At 43.3% G+C, this 22648-nt stretch overlaps 1 protein-coding gene across 1 annotated transcript in view; it reads right to left on the bottom strand.

The window, feature by feature from the left end:
• Positions 1-5655: 5655 nt before the first annotated feature.
• Positions 5656-22648, bottom strand: part of MAB21L3 (mab-21-like 3 (C. elegans)) — a 33220-nt gene continuing 16227 nt past the window's right edge. The window contains exons 3-6 of the mRNA XM_006899586.1: positions 19178-19469; positions 13591-13772; positions 12214-12408; positions 5656-5889 (exon numbers count right to left, since the gene is read on the bottom strand). Coding sequence (XP_006899648.1) covers positions 5656-5889; positions 12214-12408; positions 13591-13772; positions 19178-19469 — 903 coding nt within the window. The remainder of the gene's footprint in view (positions 5890-12213; positions 12409-13590; positions 13773-19177; positions 19470-22648) is intronic.

The raw sequence follows: 22648 nt of genomic DNA, 5'->3' as shown, positions 1-22648 counted from the left end.
TTTAACCCTTTCCAGGATGAATCTGTTTGTTTTCTTGGCAGTCCATGGTACATTCAATACTCTTCTCCAGCACCACAACTCAAAGCAGAGGGAATTTACAGGGAACTGCCAGAAATTCAAGCTGGATTAGAAGGGGCCCTGGATTGAGTGATAAATGTCATATGGATTTTGACCGAAAGCAGAGACTACCAGAAGGTTGTCTATTTGTGTTTTATTGACTATGCAAAGGCATTTTACTATATGGATCACAACAAATTATGGCTAACATTGGGAAGAATGGGAATCCCAGAACACTTAATTGTGCCTTTGTGAAACCTATACCTAGACCAAGAAGCTGTTGTCCAAATAGAGCTGTTTAAAATCATGAAAGGTGTGGGTCAGTGCTGTATCCTTTCTCCGTACCTGTTTAGTCTCTATGCTGAGCAAATAATTCAAGAAGCTGGACTTTATTTGGAAGAATGTAGCATCAGGACTGGAGGAAGAGTCATCAACAACCTGTATTATGCAGATGATATAATCTTGATAGCTGAAAAGGAAGAAATGTTTGCTGCAAAATATCAGCCTCCAATCTGGATTACATCTCAGTATCAAGAAAACAAAAATCCTGACCAATAATAATCCTGTAATAATACCATAAACCCTGGCCAATAAGCACATCACAATAGATGGAGAAAAGATTGAAATTATAAAAAATTTTAAATTACTTGGATTGACATCAGTATCCTTAGTACCAACAGTCAAGAAATCAAGATGTGTCACATTGGAAAAATTTGCTGTCAGAGACTTCTCCAAAGTGCTAACGAGCATGACGGCAGTTTAAAGACCATAGTAAGCCATAGTCTTTTCAATTAGTTGCTATCTGAAAGTTGGACATTGACTAAGGATGCCGTTGAGTTATGGTGATAGAGTACTGAATAGCCCATGGGCTGCCAAAAGAACAAACAAGTCTGTGTTGTCATAGTGACCGGGGGGCTCCTTAGCAGCAAGGATAGTAAAGCTTCATCTTACATATTTTGGGCATGTTGTTAGAAAGGACTGGTCCTTGGAAAGGATGTCATGCTGCACAACAGGGAGAGAAAACCAACAATGAATGGGACCTTCTAAACATGAACTCCCTGTGCACATCAAAAACTTTTTTAATACAGTGAAAAGAAAACCTACTGACTGGGAGCAAACATTTGGCAATGACATCTCAGACAAGGATCTCATAATGAAAGTTTACAGAATACTCCAGTGCCTCTACAAGAAAATGACTGATAACCCAAATACAAAATGAGCAAAAAACATGGAAACAATTTTCACAGAGGAAGGCGTTTGGATGGCCAACAGACACATGAAGAAATGCCCGAAATCACACTGGCAATAAGAAAGATGGAAATCAAAACCACAATGAGATACCATCTCACCCCAGTAGCAGTGGCAAACTTTAAGGACAGTAAGCAATAAATGCTGGAGAGGATGTGGAGAGATTGGAACGCTCATATACTGTTGGTGGGATTGTAAAATGGTACAACCACTCTGGAAGGCAGTCTGCCATTTCCTCAAAAAGTTGAACATAGAAATTCCATGACACAGTTATTCCACTGCTTGAAATATACCCCAAGGAAAATAGAACTGAGACATAAAAGGAGATTTGTACACCAATGATCACAGCAGTGTTATTCACAATAATGCTTGTTAGATAGGAAGACAGCTGAAAGCGAGAGGAAGAAACCAGTGGTCCCAAGTAATAAACAGGCCTTTATTAAGTAGACCTGAAAAGAATGCCAGGTTGACTACATGCAAAGAAGATCAGAATGACATGTAGGCAGACAAAAGCAGTTTTCTTTTATAGGGTCTGTTACGGAGATTTAGAGGGGATGGTAGTTTGCTTAGGAATTTGGGGCAGGGATCCTGTCAGCATGTGATTAGGCCCAGGGCCTTATCAGGATATGGTCAAGCCTTATCAAGACATAGGCCTGGGACTAAGTATTTAGGATAGGCAGGAAACCAACACTGAGAACAGCAAGAACATGAAAACAGCCCAAACATCAGTAAACTACTGGATTTATACATTGTGGTTCATTCATATGATGGAATACTATGCAGCACTCAGAAACAATGACCTCAAAAAAAAAAAAAAAAAACTATTATATGGGAGAGGCTAGAGAGACTTAAGTCAGGCTTATAAGGACAAATACTGCATAAGACCATTATTGTAAAAACAGAAGGATAACTAGTAAGATGTGGATGGATAGCCAAGGAAGGAACTGGAGGAGCAGGGGAGAAGGGGTTGGCAAGGAAATCATAGGGTCACAGCAGAGTTTGGTGGGTGGATGGAGGGGATGAAGGAATTAAGAAAAATCCAGTAGGGATCTGAAAATTTGGAATAATAGTGGGAATAGATCAGTGGTGATTAATTTTATAAGACAGAATGAATGGGAATGAGTGTGTAAAATACAGTGTGAATGGGTGAAACTAAAAAAAAAGATATAAAAAAGACATGCTAGGAAAGATGGAGGGTCAGCAAAAGAGAGGAATAACTTCAACAAGATAGACTGACAAGATAGTGACTGTAACCATAGGCTCATGTATATCAGATATGATGAAGACGGCACAGGATAGGTATAGGTCAACTGCTCTTAGGGTAAGGTCCCAATGGAAGGCACACAGACTGAAAGAATATAACTTTTTATTTAAGTCATCTCCTTGTGGTATCTCTATTATTGCAGTACTAGAGTCACAGCTCTGGTGGCCTAGTGGTAAGAAGCCGCACTGTAAACTCAAAATCATGAGATTTGAATCCACCAGCTGCAATATAGAAGGATGGGAAATTTCCTCCCACGAGATTTGTTGTTGCTAGGTGCCATCGAGTATGACTCATAGCGACCCTATGAACAAAAGGTATGAACCCTGCTCTATCCCACACCATCCTCACACTTCCTGACACACAAGAGCCCAGTGAAGCAGTCACCATGTCAGTATACCTGGTTGAGGATCTTCTTTTCCTTTGCTGACCCTCGACCCTTGTCAGCATCATGTCCCTCTCCAACGAATAGCCCCTCCTAGCAACATGCCTAAAGTATTTGAGGCAAAGCCTCATCATTCTTACCTCCAAAGAGCACTCCAGCTGCACCCTCTCCAAGATATACCCGTTTGTTCTCCTGGCTGTCAATTCTCTTTCTGTCATCCTTGTTCATTGTCCAGCTCTCAGACGCACAGCAAGTGATCAGAAAGATTATGGCCTGAGTCAGAAACACCTTAGTCCTCAAACTGACATCATTACTCCTCAATAATTTGGAGAGGTCCTTAAGTGCAGATTTTCCCAGTGCAATGCCGTGATTTCCCCATAAGATTTGCGGTCTCTGAAAACCTGGAGGATCCAAGTCAATGGTACCAAATAACAGAGTCAGTTCTAACTCTCAGGCAATGAGGGTGAATGAGACAACTAAGCTAACCCTCTAGTTTGGATAAGGCCAATGTCACGTCTTTGTATTAGAATAAAAATTCCTTATCAGTGTCACAAGTTTGACTCTGACCAAGCCCCAGGTCTGTGGCTGACCCCTTTCCTTTCTCCTCCTGCTGTTTCTATCATCATCCTTTAAGGATTGTTCAGTATCAGTTTACTGGGATGTCCTGTTTTACTTCACAAGGTAGCCATACCAGAGCCCTTGACTCATAGCATCCCCAGTGGACAGAGTTAAGGTGCCCTAAGGTTCTGGGGGCTGTAACTCTTTATGGGAGCAGCTGTTGTCCTCAGCCCAGCGCTTAGCCTACAAGGCTATGAGGTATCCTCTCAGCTGGGGTACAGCATTCTATTTCCTCAACAGGACTGGTTAACTGCTAGGGAGTTTGTCTCTGATTCGTGGTGACCCCATGTATCCACAAATAAAATGCTTTCTGATCCTATACCAATCCCATGATCTATTTTAGAATTAAGAGTTTACATGGGCTAATTTTTGGAAGTAGATAACCAGGCCTTTCTTCCTACTCTTAGTGTGTGGTTTTGTTTTTCTCACAACTCAGAAATCCCTTTCAGTCACAGTGATCAGACTGGAGCAGTATTCAGCTCATCACTGTGATCTACTCCTAGTTTAGATGCTCCAGTAAAACCTGTTTAGCAGAGCTGTAAGAGATGAGCCTCCACTTGGCAGACGGGTGGAAGCTGAGCTTGAGGTCCACTGACCGGAATTATGTAATTATGTTTACCATTTATCTTCTATCTTTATCAATTGTCATTCCCATCAGGATAAGTCCTTCCCTTCTAGCCACTGCTGTGTTCTCAATGTTTAGTGAGCACACACTCATCAGAAAGTAAATGAGGTGAGCAAAAGAATGTATTCATACCAGTGAGAGCACAGTCACAGTAAGCAGATCCCAGGACACAGCCCATGGCCCACCCTTGTCCTTGCAGCTAGGAGCAGGCTAGAACCACATTCATCTGTGACTTACACTAATGTCTTCATTTCCCTCCTTTGAGAACACTAGCAAAGTAGAACCAACCATGAACCACTGAGCACAAAGGATGGCAAGTGGACTTGGGTCCTGCAAAGAGATGCTAAAATCCCCATCTCTGTGAATAGAACTTTAGTTCCAGACTAGAGTGAGGTTTTGATGGTGGTTGGGTTTTGGGTGGGTTTTTGGTCTTATGCTACCATTAAACTTAACATGATCACATACCGGAGTACCGTGTGTCCTCATTCTATCCCTTTTTTTGAGTGGTACCTTACAGAATGAATAGGCAGAAGCTGTCACACACAGGGGATGATACAAAGATCTGTGTGCCAAGAAATGGCCTAGAAGCTCACAAGGAAGAACCTTCCTTTAGAGACAATGGAGAGAAAGGAAGACAGCAGGCCTGCCAATGCATTAGAGCTGTACTCCAGCCCCCAGAACTCTGAAAACATTTTTAAAGCTACCCACTGGGTGGTATTTTCTTATGGCGACCTAGAAAATGAAGACAACAGGCACGCTAACTCATCAGGCATTACCATTTAATCATTATGTAAGTATTGATCTAAGACACAAAATAAAGCCAAACCGTGGTTATGGCTTCAACTCGGCTCACAATAACCCCACGTGCAGATCACAAGGTCTTTCTTCTGAGGCACCCTGGAGTTAGCAGCCAAGATTGCTAAGTCTTTACACCACCCTGAGACTCAGGATGGTGAGACCATCTATGGAAACAGTAGGAACACTTTAGGGATCCAGCACCTTTCCTTTTGAAGGACATCTGCGCAGTATATGAAGATTCAAGGGAGGCATGTTCACAGTCCCATTTTTACAAATGAAATAATAACGAGCCCATGATCAATGAGCTACAGAATAATTCCCGGGCAGCAGACGGACGCCTGGCCCTCCAGTTCTCATCCCCATCCTCTGCCAGATCATCAGAGCTGGAGCAAAGAAAAACAGAACTGCCATCAGTTCAGAAATCTGTGACTTGTGGACGCTTGGTGAGAGCTGTCCCCAAGAGAGGTAGCAAGAGCTGAAATGCTTGCTTGGACCTGGATAGGGCTGAACCAGACATCCTGGGACACAGCTTCCCCCTTTGAAAGGCTGCTGGTTCAGTGTAGTTTCCTCTGCTTGTGCAGGGTTCTGGCGCTGGGTGGAATCATCCTCAGAAAGGGCAGTCAAACCCATATGACATATCCCAGAGCCTCCTGACTCGGGCTGTCAGGGCAGGCTGAACTGGGGGTTCTTCAGGAAGCTGGTCAGTTTTTCAGCCACAGCATCCAGTTCCATAAAGTTGGCATATCGAAGGAGGTTGCTGTTCCGCATGAAATAGTGCTTCAGAAAATGCTGGCTCACACACTTGTGCAATTTCTTTACCAGGCGCAGGAATGCCTTGTTGAAAACCTGCCAGTCTCTCGTGTGGGGATATTTCTCACAAGTCCAAAAGAGCACCGTCTGCGGAAGGAAGAGACTGGTGTCAGCCATTGCTTTGGAGCATCGAAGGGCATCTGTTCAGAAGCATTATTGAGCTTATACTAGAGAAGGAGGGGGCCAAGTTAATGGTTCACTCTATAAATTCAAGACCCCCACACTGAGATGACCCTCAGCCTTGTCCTACCAACCTTCTCTGCCTCTTTATTAAATCCACTACCTCGTTGTACAGGGACATTTCTGATGATCACCACTCTTCTTAAGTTTGCCGCATCCCACCCCTGGTAGGCACCTTAGACTTCACAGGAAAATATAAATAAACTCTTATTCTTGCAAACAAGACAATTCTGCGTACCTCTGCAATTCTGTGTACCTCTGTGGCTCCTGCTGGGGCCACTCGCTCTACGAGCTCTGGGTCCAGTCTTGCAGGAAGTATGATGAGTACCCTCCTCCTCACTATGCTGTGAAAGTAATTAAAGCTCTATATTCCAACCCTATATACCCCTTGATGTTAACTAGTATTCATCTGGAAGTTCTGCTACAACCTGTTTAGCATCCACTGACAGATGTTGTGTGTCGTCGAGCTGAAAATGACTCACAGTTGACCCTCCAGAGGGTTTTCAGAGGCAATAAATCGCATGGGAGGAGACCCCTCAACCTTCTCCTGTGGAGCAGCTGGTGGATTGAACTGCGTGCCTTTGGGATTGCAGCGCTGCTTCTTAGTACTAAGGCTGTGTATGTGGGGCAAGGGCCAGAATCCAGCCTGGGTCTTGTCCATGGAAGGTGAGAATTTAATCACAGAATCACAAATGCTTCTAATTTTTACTTCTGCAAATCCAGACTTCTCCAAATGGTCATCTCTATTTTGTCATTTGTCTTTTCATTCCCTGCTTTAACCCAGTGTAATAGATTCTTCCACCATTCCTCAAAAATTACCCTCATTCAGGCCCAATGAGCTCCACATTGTGAAGCCCAAAAGGTCTTTCTGAGCCTTCACCCAGTTCCCTCTCAGCAGCATCAGATGCTCTGGAGCCACTCCTCACCTGGCTTCCAAACCAGCACTCTCTTGGTTTTCTCCCCACATGCCCTCTGCTCCTTGGCAGGCTCATTTTCTCCCTACCTCTAAACACTGATGTCTCAGAAACAGCCCTCCACCCTCTTCTCCTCTTACTCTGCCTGTTCTCCAGACATGCTAATCACTCTAATCAGTGACTTTAATTACTACTAAGCATAGAAAACTTGCAAATTATTTTTTCCAACCTCTGACCTGCTTACATGATATCTCTTAGAAATCTAAGTTACTTCATTCTCAACATGTCCAGACTGAACTCATGGTCTTCCACAAGCCTAAGCCACTCCTGAGTGGTTTATCCAGTCACTTATGCAAGACACAAAGCTCAAAGGCCTCACTACCCCTTATCAAGTCTTGTCAATCCTGTCTAAGCATTTCTCAAATCAACCCTTAATCTCTATCCACCCTTCTCCACGCAGTCATCACACCTCAGCCTGAACTCTGTAACACTGTCTAACCCTTCCGCATGGACTTTTTCCAATACACATCTGTCCATGTTCCTCTTTCTTTAAAAATTATTATAGTGTGTCTATTGAAAGTGCAGTCCTAAACATGGGGTGGTGGTGTCCCCACTCTCCTTCCCAGCCTCACCTTGCCCCATAGTCTTCTTGGCTCTCCCATCTTCTCTGGCCACAGTGACTTTGTTTCATGACCTTTTCTACCAGGTTCTCTGTGGACGCTCCTCTATTTCTAAAGCACTCTTTTTTCTCCCTTTTGCCCAGGATATTTAACCACTAAGCCAAATTTCTCTTACGTACCCATTACTCATTTTCTACGTCATGGAATGCTCCTAAGAAGAAATGATCACAGTAACAAGGTATTTTTTAAGAGTTTGTTTTGTATTTACTTATGCACTTTGCCTCAACTCTCTTGCTAGACTCTAAATTCAGTTAGAGCAGGGGACTGCATTTGTATTCACTAGCACCCAGAAAAGGCACTGACCCTGGGAGAGACGTATATGTTCATTGAGTAAGTAAGGCATTAATTAGTGATTGTCACAGTTTAGACATTGAGAATCTATTTCTATGAACATTTTTTGGCAAACGAATCAGAAAAATGTTTGTCAAGATAACCTAGTTAGAATTAATTTTGCTTGTTAGTTAAAACTTATTTCTGTTGAGAAACTGAAGCTATTGAGCCAATTAGAGGCAAACGTGTCTGAAAGTGAGTTTTTAAATAAACCATCCAGTGAAAACCAAGCTCTTGCTTAAGGTGAAATAGCCTTGAAAGAAAGCCTCTCTGGGGACAGGTAAGGCTCTGTCAGGCATTAAGGTGAAGGACTTTGATCGGCATATGCTTCCTGGTAATGTTTTGCAACCTAACCTTCTCCACTTTCCTTAGAATGAAGCTTTGACAAGGATTCAACAAACTTAAGCAATTATCTTGGCTATCTAGTAAGATATTTGTCACCAGTCACATCCAGCCCAAGGAACGGATGCCTGACTGTTGGGGGAATATTGTCCTTGGTGGACAGCTGGAGGGAATGTGGTTTAGTTCCATTTCCTTCATTCTTCTTCACAATCGTCTTGAAAATAAACAATTCTATCATGTCATGTTATCTCCTCCCATGCTATTTCCTGCCTCTGAAGATCTGCTGATGGGTTCAGACTCAGTGGTACACAATTGACATCACATCACGTCAGCAGGCTCAGCAGAGTTTAAGCAGAGAACCTTTAGTGATGGCCTTAAAACTCTCTAGGTTATTGGAGTTACTGCAATGAAGTAAGTGCCTGGATGGAAAGTAGTTTTGAGGCCGGAAAGTCACGGCCACAGTTGTGGTATGACTCAATCTGTCCTAACATATTCACTCCATATAATGAATGGTCTTTTTGCTTCTTTGTTGAAAGGCAATGAAGTCAATAGTCTTTGTAAGACAGAGGGCAGTAGTCTTCGTGAGACATTGTTACGTGCCATCAAGTCGATTACAACCCATAGCAACCCTATGAACAATAGATCTGAGTCCTGTCCTGTCCTGTCCTGTGCCATCCTCACAATTCCTGAATCACCAGGGTCTTCCTTTTTTTTCTGACCCTCCACCTTTGCATGCATGATGTCCCTCTCTAAGGAACAGCCTCTCCTAGCAACATGGCCAAAATATGTGAGACGAATCTTTATCATCTTTGCCTCCAAGGAGCATTCTGGCTGCACTTTCTCCAAGACCTATTCATTCTTCTGTCAGTCAATGGATGTTCAATATTCCCCTCCAACACTACAACTCAAAGGCAGTGATACATAGTATTATGTATTAATACTATGTGACAGACTTGGGTTTGCTTCTTTACCCTACCACTTACTAGAAGCTCTATTCATAAAATTTATTTTCTGAAAATGCCTACCCATGATCCCAAAGAATGGATTATATCTTTTTGAGGGAATGTATTTGGGGCATGTGGATAAGGTGGGAAGGTCCCAATATGTGTAAATGATAGTTTAGTGTATTTTTTGGGTCTACTAGCTGTTCAACAGGGGGAAGATGAGGCAGCTACAGCCTTGGAAACCCTACAGGCAGTTCTGTTCTGTCTCATGGGATTCCATGAATGGAATCAATGGCAGAGGGGTTTGTTTGGAAGAAGGGAAGGAAAAGGGAGGGTAAGTTAGCAAGAAAGATAAGCAAAGAAAAAAGTCAGTGATTTTATGAAGGAAAAACAAAGTTGAATAATATGTGAAGTCATTCCGAAAATAACTACTACATGTAAAGCTTTGAGAGAAAGGATATATGTTTTGGAGTAAATTCTGACTCACAGCAACCTGACAGAACACATGAGAACGGTCCTACAGGGATTCCCAGCCTGTAATCCTCATGGAAGGGAGTTCTGATGGTCTAGAGGTTAAGAAGCTGCACAGCAATCTCAAAGGCATCCAGTTCAAATCCACCAGCTCTCCAAGGGAGAAGGATGGGCAATCTACTCCCATGTGATTGACTGCCTCTGAAAACCCTCTAGAGGGTCAGCTATGGGTCGGTGCTGACTCCACGGCGCACAACAACAACAATCCTTATGGAAGCAATCACCAAATCTTTCTCCCATGGAATCACTGGATGGGTTAGAACAACAACTAAGCTTGACCTTTGTGCCACCAGGATTCCTGTCATTGGAACAGGTTACACTGGTGTACAAGGCATATTATGGGCCCTAGAATATGGTTCTTTTCACTGAATGGGAAGAATCACACAAGTAATTTACCAGCCAGGTGGCTGCACCAGTGACCTGAATTTTACCCTCCCAGAAAGGCAGCCAGCTCTCCTGATTTAGGCCTGTTTAGGGTCACAGGGAGGGGAAGGATGCTCCTTGATAGACATTAGTTTGTCTGTGGCTGAGAGATGTCTCATAAGAGTCTCAGACCTGAGGGAGCTCTAATGGCCTAGTGGCAAGAAGCAGCACTGTAATCCCAGAGGTATATGGTTCTAACCCACTAGATGCTATGCTGGAGAAGGTGGGACAATCTCCTTCTGTGCTAGTCAGATCTGCTTTGACAGTACATACACACATACACACACACACACAAATAATAAAAAAAAAATTTAAAATTCTCAACCTACTGCATAGGACAAAGCTGTTACACATTCTTGTTGTTAGGTGCCATTAAGCCCTTTTTAACTTACAGCTACTCTACGAATAACAGATCCAAACTCTGCTCTATCCTGTACCATCCTCACGACCTCCTATTCACTCAAGTCCATTGTTACAGCCACTGTGCCAATCATCTTGTTGCAATTCTACCAATCCGTCCTATTGAGGGCCTCCCTCTCGCTGACCCTCCAACTTTCTCAGCATGATGTCCTTTTCTAAAGACTAGCATGTTGTCGTGCTATGCCTGCCCAAAGCATGTGAGACCAAGGTTCATCATCCTTGCCTCTAAAGGAGCACCCTGGCTGCACTTCCTCCAGTGGGTGTCCCGAGGGTGAGAAAGGAGGAGGTGGGACTTTATCCCAGATCACCTTCCCAGGAAAGACTCCCTGACCTGTCCAGGTCTGATTTGGGTGCCCTTCGCCCTCACACAGCTGGGCGCCTCACCTTCCAAACACCTCCATTGTGTGTGATTCTGTGAGAGTGATTCCTCCTGCAGGATTGTGTGATCAGTGTTGTGCTCTCCCATTAAGACCCTAAGCTTCAAAAGAGCAAGAACTAACATTGTAACTCCAAGTGGTAAGAACAGTCTAGACCGAGGTAGCCTCAATACAAATTGGTTGAATGAGTGAGTGCGTGAATGAATATACTTAGAGGCATAATGATGTTGGGTTTGGGGCAAAAGGAGGCAAGTGCTGGCAGAGTGAAGGAAAATTCCTGCCCAGTGACTTGGAACCTGGCAAGTTTCTTAACCTGAAAACATGCTTGCAGCAATGTTCATATAGTAAGGTCAACATTTTCTTTCTGTGGCTTCCCTCTTACTTGTAAAGTGTGTGTGTCACAACAATCACACTGGTGGGACTGAATGTGTCACAGCACCAGGGGAAAACAGGAACCCATCAGAGAGTTGAACACAATTCACAAGACTTCACCACAGTCGATTACTCAGTGGGCTTTCCTGTCAGTGTGTTGAAAGAGATAAAGGAAGTGTGAGCAAAGGGAAAGAGGATGAGGAGGGAGAGGAGGAGAATGAGGAGCAAAACAAGAGGGGGCAAGACAGAAGAGGAGGGGAATGAGGAAGAGGAGGAGAGGTGGAGGGAGAAAAACAGGAAGAGAAGAGGAAGGAGGTTCAGAAAGGGGAGGAAGGGAGCAGACAGTATTTGCATCCATACTCATGCAGCCTGGATTTGTGTATTCCCATACCAAACCTGGCCTCACTGGTGTTGACCTGATTTCTAACTCTTGATGACCCTCTATCAGGTTCTTTGAGGCTATAAATTTTTTGTGTATGTTGTTTGTTTGTGGTGTTTTTCTCTTGTTGTGTACCATCAAGTCGTATCCGACTGACAGGAGAGTTCCCCTCTTCCTTCAGCAAAGCATCTGGTTTTGAACTGAGCACCTTCAGGATTACAATGCTGTGTAAATCTTAACAGGAACAAAATGCCTCCTCTTTCTCTCTTGAAGAAGCTAGTAGATTCAAACCATTGACCTTTTGGTTTGTAGCCCAGCATGAAACCTGCTATGCCACCAAGGAGTTATCATTTTCAGGGTGGATATGGACATTAAGCCCCATCCTGAATTCGTCCTACCCACAGTCACACTCACTGCCCCCTCTTATGTGGTGAGGGCCAGGCCCGACAGAGGAAGCAGAATGGGCAGCTCCTGACCAAGATGGTCCTGTGCCCTGGATAGGGCATCAGGTCAGCTCACCTGCAGATGGTGGGATGTGAGAACCGACCTCTTGCCTGGACACCAGACTTCCTCCGTCATCTGCTGCAGGACCTGGAAGCACTTCCTGCGGCAGCCCCCGTCCTCATCCAGCATCTCCAGCAGTGTCTGCTCGGCCCGGCAGAAGCTTAGCTGCCAGTGATAACTTGAACAGGCCAACAAGTCAAACCCAAGTGACTGTCGGGAGAGAGGAAACAAAGGAAAAAGGAAGGAAATTATGTTGAAGTGAAACGCCACCTCTAGAGCAGTCCACTAGCCTGGGGCTCTACTACTGGGTAGGTGATGCATTCAACATGGGGACCAGGGGAGTAAAACCAGTTGCCAAGGGGTTGATTCTGACTGAGGGTGACCCCAGGTGAGTCTGAGGAGAACTGCACTTATGGGGTTTTCAGTGTCTGAGTTCTGGAAGTAGATAACAGGGAATTGTGGATGGAGTTAGAAATTCAACCTTCAGTTAGGAGAATTAAGAATTTCAGATACAGTGAACAATCTTATCTGTTTGCTCAAAAATGTATGGGGGAAAGAGTAAATAGGGGCTTAATTGTTTGTGTCACCAAGGAAACACCAACCACTTTTTTTTTTGAGAACTATTTTTTTTAAATTAATTTCAATGAACATCTACAGAAAGTAAAATGTAGAGCCTGTGCTCTACATTGTGTGCAACGGTCTCAAATCTGGTGCCTGCATCAGAATCACCTGGGGAACTCATTAAAATAGACTGATGTGTGCTCCCCTCAGCAACCCCTCCAGTAAACTTGGAGTTAGGGTCCAAGAACGTGCATTTCTATTAAGACCCCAGATGATGCTGATGCTGTTGGTCCAGGAACCACAGGGGAGAACTGAGCAGATGGTGTGCCACAGCCCGTAGACCTCTGTGCTGCTAGCTGAAAGGCTGTGCCTCTCTAGTGGTTCGAATCTGCCAGGCTCTGTAGGAGAAGGATGGGCAAATTCCTTCTATGTGATTTGTGTTTTCTGTTAAGTGCTGTTGAATCGGAACCGACTCATAGCAGATCCTCCAGCAGGTCTTCAGAGGCTGTCAACTGCACAGGAGATTGCCCATCTAATCTTGTGGAACAGTTGGTGGATTCAAACTACCTGCCTCTGGGCTGGTAGCATAACTCCTTATCTCTAGACCACCAGAGTGTGCTCCTATGTGATTTACAGCCTAAACACACACACACACACACACACACACACACACAACAAACCCTGTTGGAGAGTTAGTTTTAAGTCGATTCCAGCTGGATGCCAATGAGTTTGACACTGACTTTCTGTCAAGCCAGTCACTGTCAGCCGTGCTGTGATGGGTTAAACTTTGAATGCCTCTGTTCTAGAAAGCCAGGGCCTGCCCTCTGATACCTTGACACACTCCACTGTCTCGACGGAAGGCCAGCGCTTCAGACATCGGGGCCACTGGGCTTTCACAGACCAACTGTTGGAGATCTCCACTGTGGGGACAAGCTCTAGTTCCACCTGACATACAGATGTTTCTACAGCAACCCAAATCACAGAGCTGCGTCTCTCCAGTATGGTGACTTTATCTGATGGAAAAGGAGAAGAGACAGTTGATCAATCACAAGCATTCAAGGAAAGAATCTGTGAATGGCTGCCCAAACCAGCTCCTTGCAACTGGCACACAATGCCCACAGCCAGCCCATCTACTGGTGGGGATCTATGTCAAAACCAACTGGCCAGATACAGTCCTAGAAGCATTGCTGGAAAATCGCTGTTGGTGGGTATTTTCTTTCTCTTACCCAAGAATTTTAAAATACTTTTTCTTTTAAATAGTTGATTCTTCTTGGAAAGCCACAAAATACTACCATAAAATAAAATGTAACCATTCTCTTCTGTATCTTACTTCATTCCACCCCAAATACCTACATTTCTGAGTCAGAAAGAATTATTGATAAAAAATATTAAATGATATAACCTGCTTTCTATGTTTCCAACATCCAATAAGCTAGCCCACCCTTGGGTATTTTATCATGTTAGTAGGTGCTGTTGAGAGACATACAATTCGCAGTAACCCTAAGAACAAGAGACATGAACCTTGTCCTGTCCTATGTTGGCCTCATCATCTCTGACACACTTGAGCCCACTGCTGCAGTCACTGTGTCAGTCCATCTCTTGGGGGTGTCCTCATTTTCACTGACTTGCCATCTTCCCAAGTATGATGTCTCTTAATGTGGAATAGTCTCACCTCGCCATATGTCTTAAGTATGAAATGAAGCTTCACCATCTTTGCCTCCAAGGAACACTGGCTGCACTTTCTCCAAGATATATCCATAAGTCCTTGTAATCATAAAACACTTCAAAGCCCATTACAATCGGTCTATCGTCGGGGGGGGGGGTGAAAGGAAATCCTCACACCTCCATTTCCCAGGTAAAGGGAGACACAAAATACACACATGTGGTAAAGCTTCCCAGATCATATGCAGTTATTTTCTCATTTCTAATTGGTTCTCCCTTCTTTCAAATAAAGAGAAGCCCTGGTGGCATGGTGATTAATTTTCTCACTGCTAACTGGAAAACACATGATTTTCCCCACCAGCTGCTCCATGGGAAAAAGCTGTAGCAGTCTGTTTCCTAAAGAGTGATGGCCATCAGAACAGACAGTTCTGCTCTGCCTTAGGGGTGCTGATGAGTTGGAATCCATTCAATAGCAGTGGGTTTCAGTTATTGTAAATTTTTTGTTCATTTGTTTTCATTACCGATAAGAGAGGAAATGTCTTCAACTAACATCTATTATTTTGCTTTTTCTTCCTCAGAGAGGAAAATGAGAGCTTATTTACTGCGTTCATATCTTTCTGACCAGGTTATCATAAAGTGCAAGTATGGGCCTCTCTTCAGATCTGGCCGGAAGGGAACAGTGATGCCACCTGGCACACAGCCTGGCCTGGTGTGAAATTTCTCATTTGCACTTTCACTATTTATACTATTGCAAAATGAAGAGGTGAGCCTGCCTGGTCCACATCTGATGCTGCTGCTCGACCTCCTTTACTAAATGTGTGACCTCTGGCCAAGTTGCTGAATGAAGTTCACTAAGCTTTAGTTTTCTTACCTACAGAAACAAGTAAAAGAGAAATTCTTATTCTGCAGGGCTGATATGAGGGATGCATTAAACAGCCCATGAAAATATTTTCTACATAATAAAAACCCACAGGATATGAATTATTATCATCATGAAAACTTTCCGAACTATTCTATCTAGACAAGCAAACAGAGATTGTTTTTCTCTCTACACTGATGGGATCGCACGTTATGTAGTACTTCGCTTTTTCACTTAATTATCTAGCATGAAATTTTTTCTATTTGTGTACATGTGTACACACATAGGCATGGATGTGTGTGTGCCTCATTTTTAAAGACTGTGTAGCAGTTAATTAGAGAGGCAACTTAATTTATTTGGTCAATTTTCCTTTGTTAACCATTTAGATTATCTCTAGCCATCTACCATTACAAAACCCACCACAGCGGATATCACATACATATTTTTCTGTGTATTTCTGGTCTAGAATTGCAGGATTACCAAGTAAACACATTATAAAAGCAAAACTGGACACAACTGGAGGCACTCACTTATATCCCCAAGAACAATGTCCTGACACCTGTTTCTGCCCTGGCACTAAGCATGACCTCACCTCACTTTCTCATCTCCAACAACCTGTTATACATTGTAATGTGCCCGTGGAATACATATGAGGTGAAGCATCATTTACAATAATAACTATTTTGTTCTTTATCTAAGATTCCCACTATTGCCATTATTTTAATTAGTCCATTCATCTTCTTCCTTCTTGATCAATAAATTCTCTGATAACAAAATAAAAAACCAAACCCATTGCCTTTTGGAGTCAGTCATGCTGGCCTCCATCAGGTTTCCAAAGCTATAAATTTTTGTGGATGCAGATTACTTTCCAGTGCCGCTAATGCCTCGTTTGTTTTTTCTACATTGTTCTGGATTGGTTTTTGAGCTTCTCCTGTTTTTTTTTATGATCCACACAGTCAAATGCCTATGCATAATCAATGAAACATACTTGAACCAAGAGGCAGTCGTCAGAACAGAGCAGGGTAACACTGCATGGTTCAAAATTGGGAAGGGTGTACACCAGGAATGTGTCCTATCTCCATACCTTTTCAACCTGTATGCAGAGCAGATTATCCAAGAGGCTGGGCTCTATGAGGAGAAGTGTGGTTTCAGGATTGGTGGAAGATCTATTAACAATTTGCGTTATGCAGATGACACAACCCTGCTTGCTGAAACTGAGGAGGACCTCATGCACTTGCTGCAGAGGGTCAAGGACTGCAGCCTTCAGTATGGACTGGGGCTCAATGTCAAGAAGACAAAGATTCTCACCACTGGACCAATTGGTAGCATCAGGATGGATGGCGAAGAGATTGAGATTGTTCACAGCTTCAGTTTGTTCGGCTCCATGGTTAACACTCTTGGCACCAGCAGCCAGGAAATCAAAAAACATACTGCGATGGGAAAGTCTGCTGTTAGGGACCTTTCTAAAGTACTCAAGAGCAACAGTGTCTCTCTGGAGACTAATGTGCGCCTGATACAGGCCATGGTCTTTGCAAACACTTGTTATGCATCAGAGACTTGGACAATGATTAGGGAGGATAGAAGGAGAATTGATGCCTTTGAGCTGTGGTGCTGGAGAAAAGTATTGAATGTACCCTGGACTGCCAAGAAAACAAACAGATTCATCCTGGAAAGGGTTAAACCAGGCTACTCCTTGGAGTCAAGGATTCTGGGGCTTCGTCTGACATACTTTGGACATGTTGTAAGGAGAGACAGGTCCTTGGAGAGGGACATCATGCTTGGTAGGGTGGAGGGACAGCACAGGAGGGGAAGACCCTCTATGAGGCGGATTGATTTAGTGACTGGGGTAATAGGGATGGGTGTGTCAGAGGCAATGCCATTGGCACAAGATAGAGTAGGGTTTAGGGCTGTTGTACATAGGGTCACTATGAGTTGCAAGCGACTCGATGGCACATAACAACATCAACAACAACCTGGTTTTTGCTTGTAGTATCCTGTAATTCTTCAAGTTTGTCTTTCATCCATTGAAAATATTCAATCATTGTTCTTTTAAATTCTGTGTCAGAAAGTTCCATCAGACTTTCTGGCTTCAGGAAATCCACTGATACCGTGTCACCCTTTGGGGGTGACATCTTGCTTTGTGCTTGTGTAGTGTGTAAGATAGCTTGCTTTCTTCAAGACATTGATATGTTTTTGATCTGAAGACTAGTGATCAGTTGGGCAGCTACCCCACTTGTGTGTTTCTCTGAACTTCTGACTCCAGGGAAATGCCAGTTCAGAGCCTATGAGAGCAGCCTCTTGTAGGTAAGACAGGTCAAGGTGCTCCAGATTACAGGCAAGTTGATTGATCAGACGTATAGGCACAGGTGTGGAGCCAAATGGGGTGGGATGTGCACGGGGGTGGGGTGATCACAAGGGAAGGTCAACCACTTGGGGGACCTCACTCAGACCTCAGCTGTCTGGGTGTGCTCACAACTGGGGTCCCTACTCAAATTCCAGTTGTCCGTCTCCCACCCAGTGGTCCCTGCCCAGTGGCACTTAAGGAGGGGCCCTCGTGCAGTGGCCCCTGCCCAAGCAGAGTCCTGGGTCCAACGGGACCCAAGAAGTCAAAGTCAAATCCCCACCAACGCACTCGCCTCTGGCTGTTCTGCTGTGTCCACAAAAGTTCAGACAAATTACCCCTAGCTGGCTCATACCTGGGCAGTTGGTGTGGCCCAAGAGAGTTCAGTCAAATTCCCACCAGTGGGCTCACTTGGGTACTCTCTCAGGCAATCAGCAGTGCCCAAGAAAACCCAGTCATGATCCTACTGGCATTTCTCCTGCCAGATCAGATTTCTCCTGCCACAGCAGCTTGACTGGTGGCTTCAGGTGATGGCTGGATCCACAACAAGGCTTTGTATTCCTGTAGCGCCAAAACAAATTGTTCCAACAAAAGTTTTCATTCAAAATCCTACTATCCACAGCAGTTGTCCAGGCTCTGTGCTGCGTGAAGGACTCTCTAGTGGCTCGAGTGCCTTTGGGGGGTGCAGGGCTGTGGTGCAGCCACCAGAGTGTGTGTGTGTGTGTGTGTGGAGTGTGTGTGTGTGTGGGGGGGTGGACGGAGGTGGGGGTGGGATACTGTGGTGGGAGTGTAGGGCCGGGAAGGTGGGGCTGCCAGTCCATTTGCAGATGTTAAGCTGCCAAGTCACTGGTCCTTAGCACAGCAGACTGCCTGTGTTGCTTGGATGCAGATTACTTTCATTGCTCTCCCAAAGAGCTGTTGGTTGGTTCAAACTGCTGACCTTTTGGTTAACAGCACCAACACTTAATCTACTCTGCCACAAAGGTCCCTTGGTAACTTAGGATGTTAGCAATTGTTTTCCAGTTGCTAATCATCATTTTACTTTGTGTTGTGAAAAAAAGGATGCATGTGTGTGTGTCACACTGCCCAGTAGCTTGAAATCTGAGGCATCAGATTTAGTTCTTTACAGCTTTTGGATTTGTGTATTGGTACAAATCAATGGTTTTTAAATACGAGATCTCAACATACTACAGTCATTGGCAGGTTGTTAACACTAGACATGTGCTAAGAATAAATTTCTAAGGTTTTAAAATAACTTACTTCTTCTAAAATGCACATTTTTTAAGCTAATCTAGAAATGGCACCTAATTCACACCCATAACCAGTGATTTAGTTAAATCCACAGGAGTGTACAGTGGGTATGAATTTTATTCTGTGTGTCACAGCAGAGGAAAAAAATAGCTAATTCAAATTATGGGGATTATACAAATGTAAGAAGCACATCAATTATTGTCTAAAACATGGGCTTTGAGCAACAGTGCCTGTTCTGCAAAAAGACTTTTAGAACACAAGAGAAATGCCAGACATTTCCCTTTTGCTTTTCTGAGTCAGCTCACCTGAGAGGCGACAGGTACTAATTGCATTTTCCACCAGCTTCTTGAACACCTGTAGGACTTTGGCAGGCACGATGTCACCGTCGATGTTTACATCTGGCTCATGCCACTGCCACAGGCTCTTCATGAACTGCTCCACCTCTAGCCACTGATGCATGTCCTCTGGGCTCCGCAGAGGGGAGGCGAGCTTGGTGCCCTGCAGGGTGTAGTACCGCCAGCGCTGTTCCTTGGTTTCCCTGTACCCAGCCAGGCCTTTCACTGGGACGGTGATGAGGAAGTGGGTGGGGGACAAAACCTGGGGATAGGAAAAGGGAGAGAAGGAGCGTGAGTGGACCAACTTGGGAGGCATCAATGGTCTTCAAGGTGTCAGCTTGTCAAGTCAAGCAGCTCAATGAACCACTCAGCCCTCTGCAATGTCCACAAGTGAAAGGGTGAACTAGACTTGAATTCTATACAGGATTGAAAGTTTGGGAGGAGGAGAAAAGGAGCTGGAACTGGTATTCACTGAGTCTGGTTCACACTATGCCAATACTCTTTCATGTATTAGCCCATCTGAGCTTCACAGTCACATGGTAAAGTGGGCGTCACTGCCAAGACTCAGAGGTGCTTGGCGATCTCTCCAAAGACACATAGCCAGTATGTGGTGGAGCCAGAATAGAGCTCAGGTTTCTCATTGCTCTTTCAATAATCCTTATTTACTCTGAGCTGGTTTTCAATCAAAAATAAATAACCTGGAATGTGTGAGAGTTAAAGGAATAAAAGATGGGAGAGGAAGGGAAACTTAAAAAATAAAATCTTTCCCCTTTTTTTCTGTACTGATTACTGATGGTCAGTATAAATGACTCATCTTTGCAAAATTAAGATGAAATGAAAACGTGTTTATTGAGACAACAGAGGTATTACTAAGATGATTCCAAGTTTAATAGGAAAGGGACCCCAGTGGAGTAGTACATTACACGTCAGGCTATAAACCAAATGTTTGGTGATTTGAATCTACCAGGTACTATGCAGGAGAAATATGGGTAAGATTTACAGCTGGAGTTAGGATCAATCCAACTGCAGTGGCTTTGTCAAGAAATTTAATTGAAAAATGTTACTAATCAGAATCTACTTCATCTCTTCTATGTTATTGTTGTTAGGTGCCATCAAGTTGACTACAACTCATAGCAATCTATGAAGAACAGATCTGAACCTTGCTCTACCCTGTGCCATCCTCACCATTTCCAATATACTTGGGCCCATTGCTACAACCACCATGTCAATCCATCTTGTCTTCCTCTCTTTGGATGACCCTCCACCTTTCCAAACATGGTATCTTTTTTTGGAGGACTTGCCCCTCCTGACAACATGCCCAAATTATATAAGACAAATGTTTCACTGTCCTTGCCTCTGAGGAGCACTGTAATTGCACTTTGTTAAATATAGATTTGTTCTTCCGCAATTTGAGAGACATTCAGTACTCTTCTCTAATACTACAATTCAAAGTAATTAATTCTTTATCTGTCACCTTTATGCAATGTCCAATCTTAAGACGCATAGGAAATAACTGAAAAGATCAGGTTCATCCTTAGTCTTTAATCTGACAAACTTGTAGTACTTTGGAGAGATACTCAACAGCAAATTTTCCCATTGCATTTTTTTTAACTTCTTGACAGCTGTTAACATGAGGGCTGATTATGAATCCAAGCAGCTTGAATCTTGTTGCCATCTACGATATTGCCTATTGTTCCAGTGGTGAGGAATTCTGTTTTCTTGATGCCAAGAGGTAATCCATATTAAAGACTGTTGATTTTTACTTTCTGCAGCTAGTTCTTCAAGTCATCTGTATACCAGGTTGTTGGAGTTTTCCTTCAATCCTGATGCCACATTCTTCTTCATATAGTCCACCTTCTCTGATTATTTGCTCAGGAACAGACTGAATAGATATGGAAAGGGCACAATTCTGATGCATACTTTGCCCAATTTTCTATCATGCAGTATTCCTTTGTTATGTTCAGGGAATGCTTCTTGATCTATGCATAGGCTTCATATGAGCACAATTAAGTGTTCTGAGCTTTCCATTCTCCTCAATGTTAGTCACAATTTATCAGTCAGGTTCCATCTGACATCAGCAATGTTATCCCTTGTGGTAGGACCTCTTCTGAATCCAGGTTGAATTATTGGTAGTTCCCGGTTGATGTACTATTCCAGCCATTTAAAAATAGTCTTCTACAAGATTTTACCTGTATGAGATAATAATTACATTGATCAATAATTTCCACATTCTTTTGTATCATCTTTGTTAGCAATGGGAACAATTATGGATCTCTCCTAGTCCGTTGGCCAGGTAGCTGTCTTTCAAATTTCTTAGCAGAGACTTAGTACTTATGTCCAGGGCTGCATCTGTTTGTTAAAACATACCAATTTGTATTCCATCAATTCCTGGGGTCTTAAGTTTTTGTCAATATTTTCAGCATAGCTACAACTTCTTCATTACCATTGGTTCCAGTCATATGCTACTTCCTGAAATGGTTCTGTTTGACCAATTCTTTTTCTGTATAGGGACTGTATGAACCTTCCATCTTCTTTTGATGCTTCTTGCATCATTCAAGATTTTACTCATAGATTCCTTCCGTTATTACAACAGTCTTGAATTTCAGTTCCTTCAACTTAATAAGTCCTGAGCATATGCCTATATTTCTAACTTCAGCTCTTGCACATTTCATTTTTCATACATAACACTTGTCTTCTCAAGCTGTCCTTTGAAATTGTCATCTCTTTTACTTCAGATTCCCTCCTTTTGTTTTGACCCAAGTTCAAGTGCAATTTTCAGTCTCTTCTGATATCCATTTTGGTCTCTTCCCTGTCTTTGTAATGACCTTTTGCTTTCTTCAAGGATAATATACTCATCTGCTCTTAGATCATTCGTGTTCAATGTATCAACCTATTCTTGTAATGGTTTTGAAATTCAGGTAGTATAGACTCAAGGTAATATTTTGGACTTATTTTCATTTTCTCTAGCTCTAATTTGAACTTGCACATTAGTATTTGGTAGTCCACTCCACAGTTAGTCCCTGCCCTTAACTGATTCTGAGCTTCTTCATCAATTCTCTCCACAGATATGGTCAGTGTGATTCTTGTGTGGTTCATCAAAAGAGGTCTTTGTGTATAGTCACTATGTAAGTTTTTTGAAAGAGGTATTTGCAATGAATAAATCATTGATGGTACAAAATTCAATCACCTGATCTCCAGCCTCATTTCTGTCATTCTATAAGAACCAGCTAAGCAATGATCAAGGTGAATATGGACAGATTATAGATCAGAAGAGGGAAATTGAACGAAAAGACCAAAATGGATGTCAGAAGAGACTCTGAAGATTGCACTGGAGCGTAAAGAAGCAAAAGCACAAGGAAGAATTCAAGATACTAAAGAGCTGAACAGAAGATTCCAAAAGGCTGCTCGGAATGACAAAGCAAAATACTACAATGAAATGTG

Source organism: Elephantulus edwardii, unplaced genomic scaffold (assembly GCF_000299155.1).
Source record: "Elephantulus edwardii isolate Elephantulus edwardi_28Jun2011 unplaced genomic scaffold, EleEdw1.0 scaffold00262, whole genome shotgun sequence".
In the NCBI taxonomy this organism is placed as follows: domain Eukaryota; kingdom Metazoa; phylum Chordata; class Mammalia; order Macroscelidea; family Macroscelididae; genus Elephantulus; species Elephantulus edwardii.
Note: the sequence above shows the minus strand (reverse complement) of the source record. Positions and strands in the feature narration are given on the sequence as shown.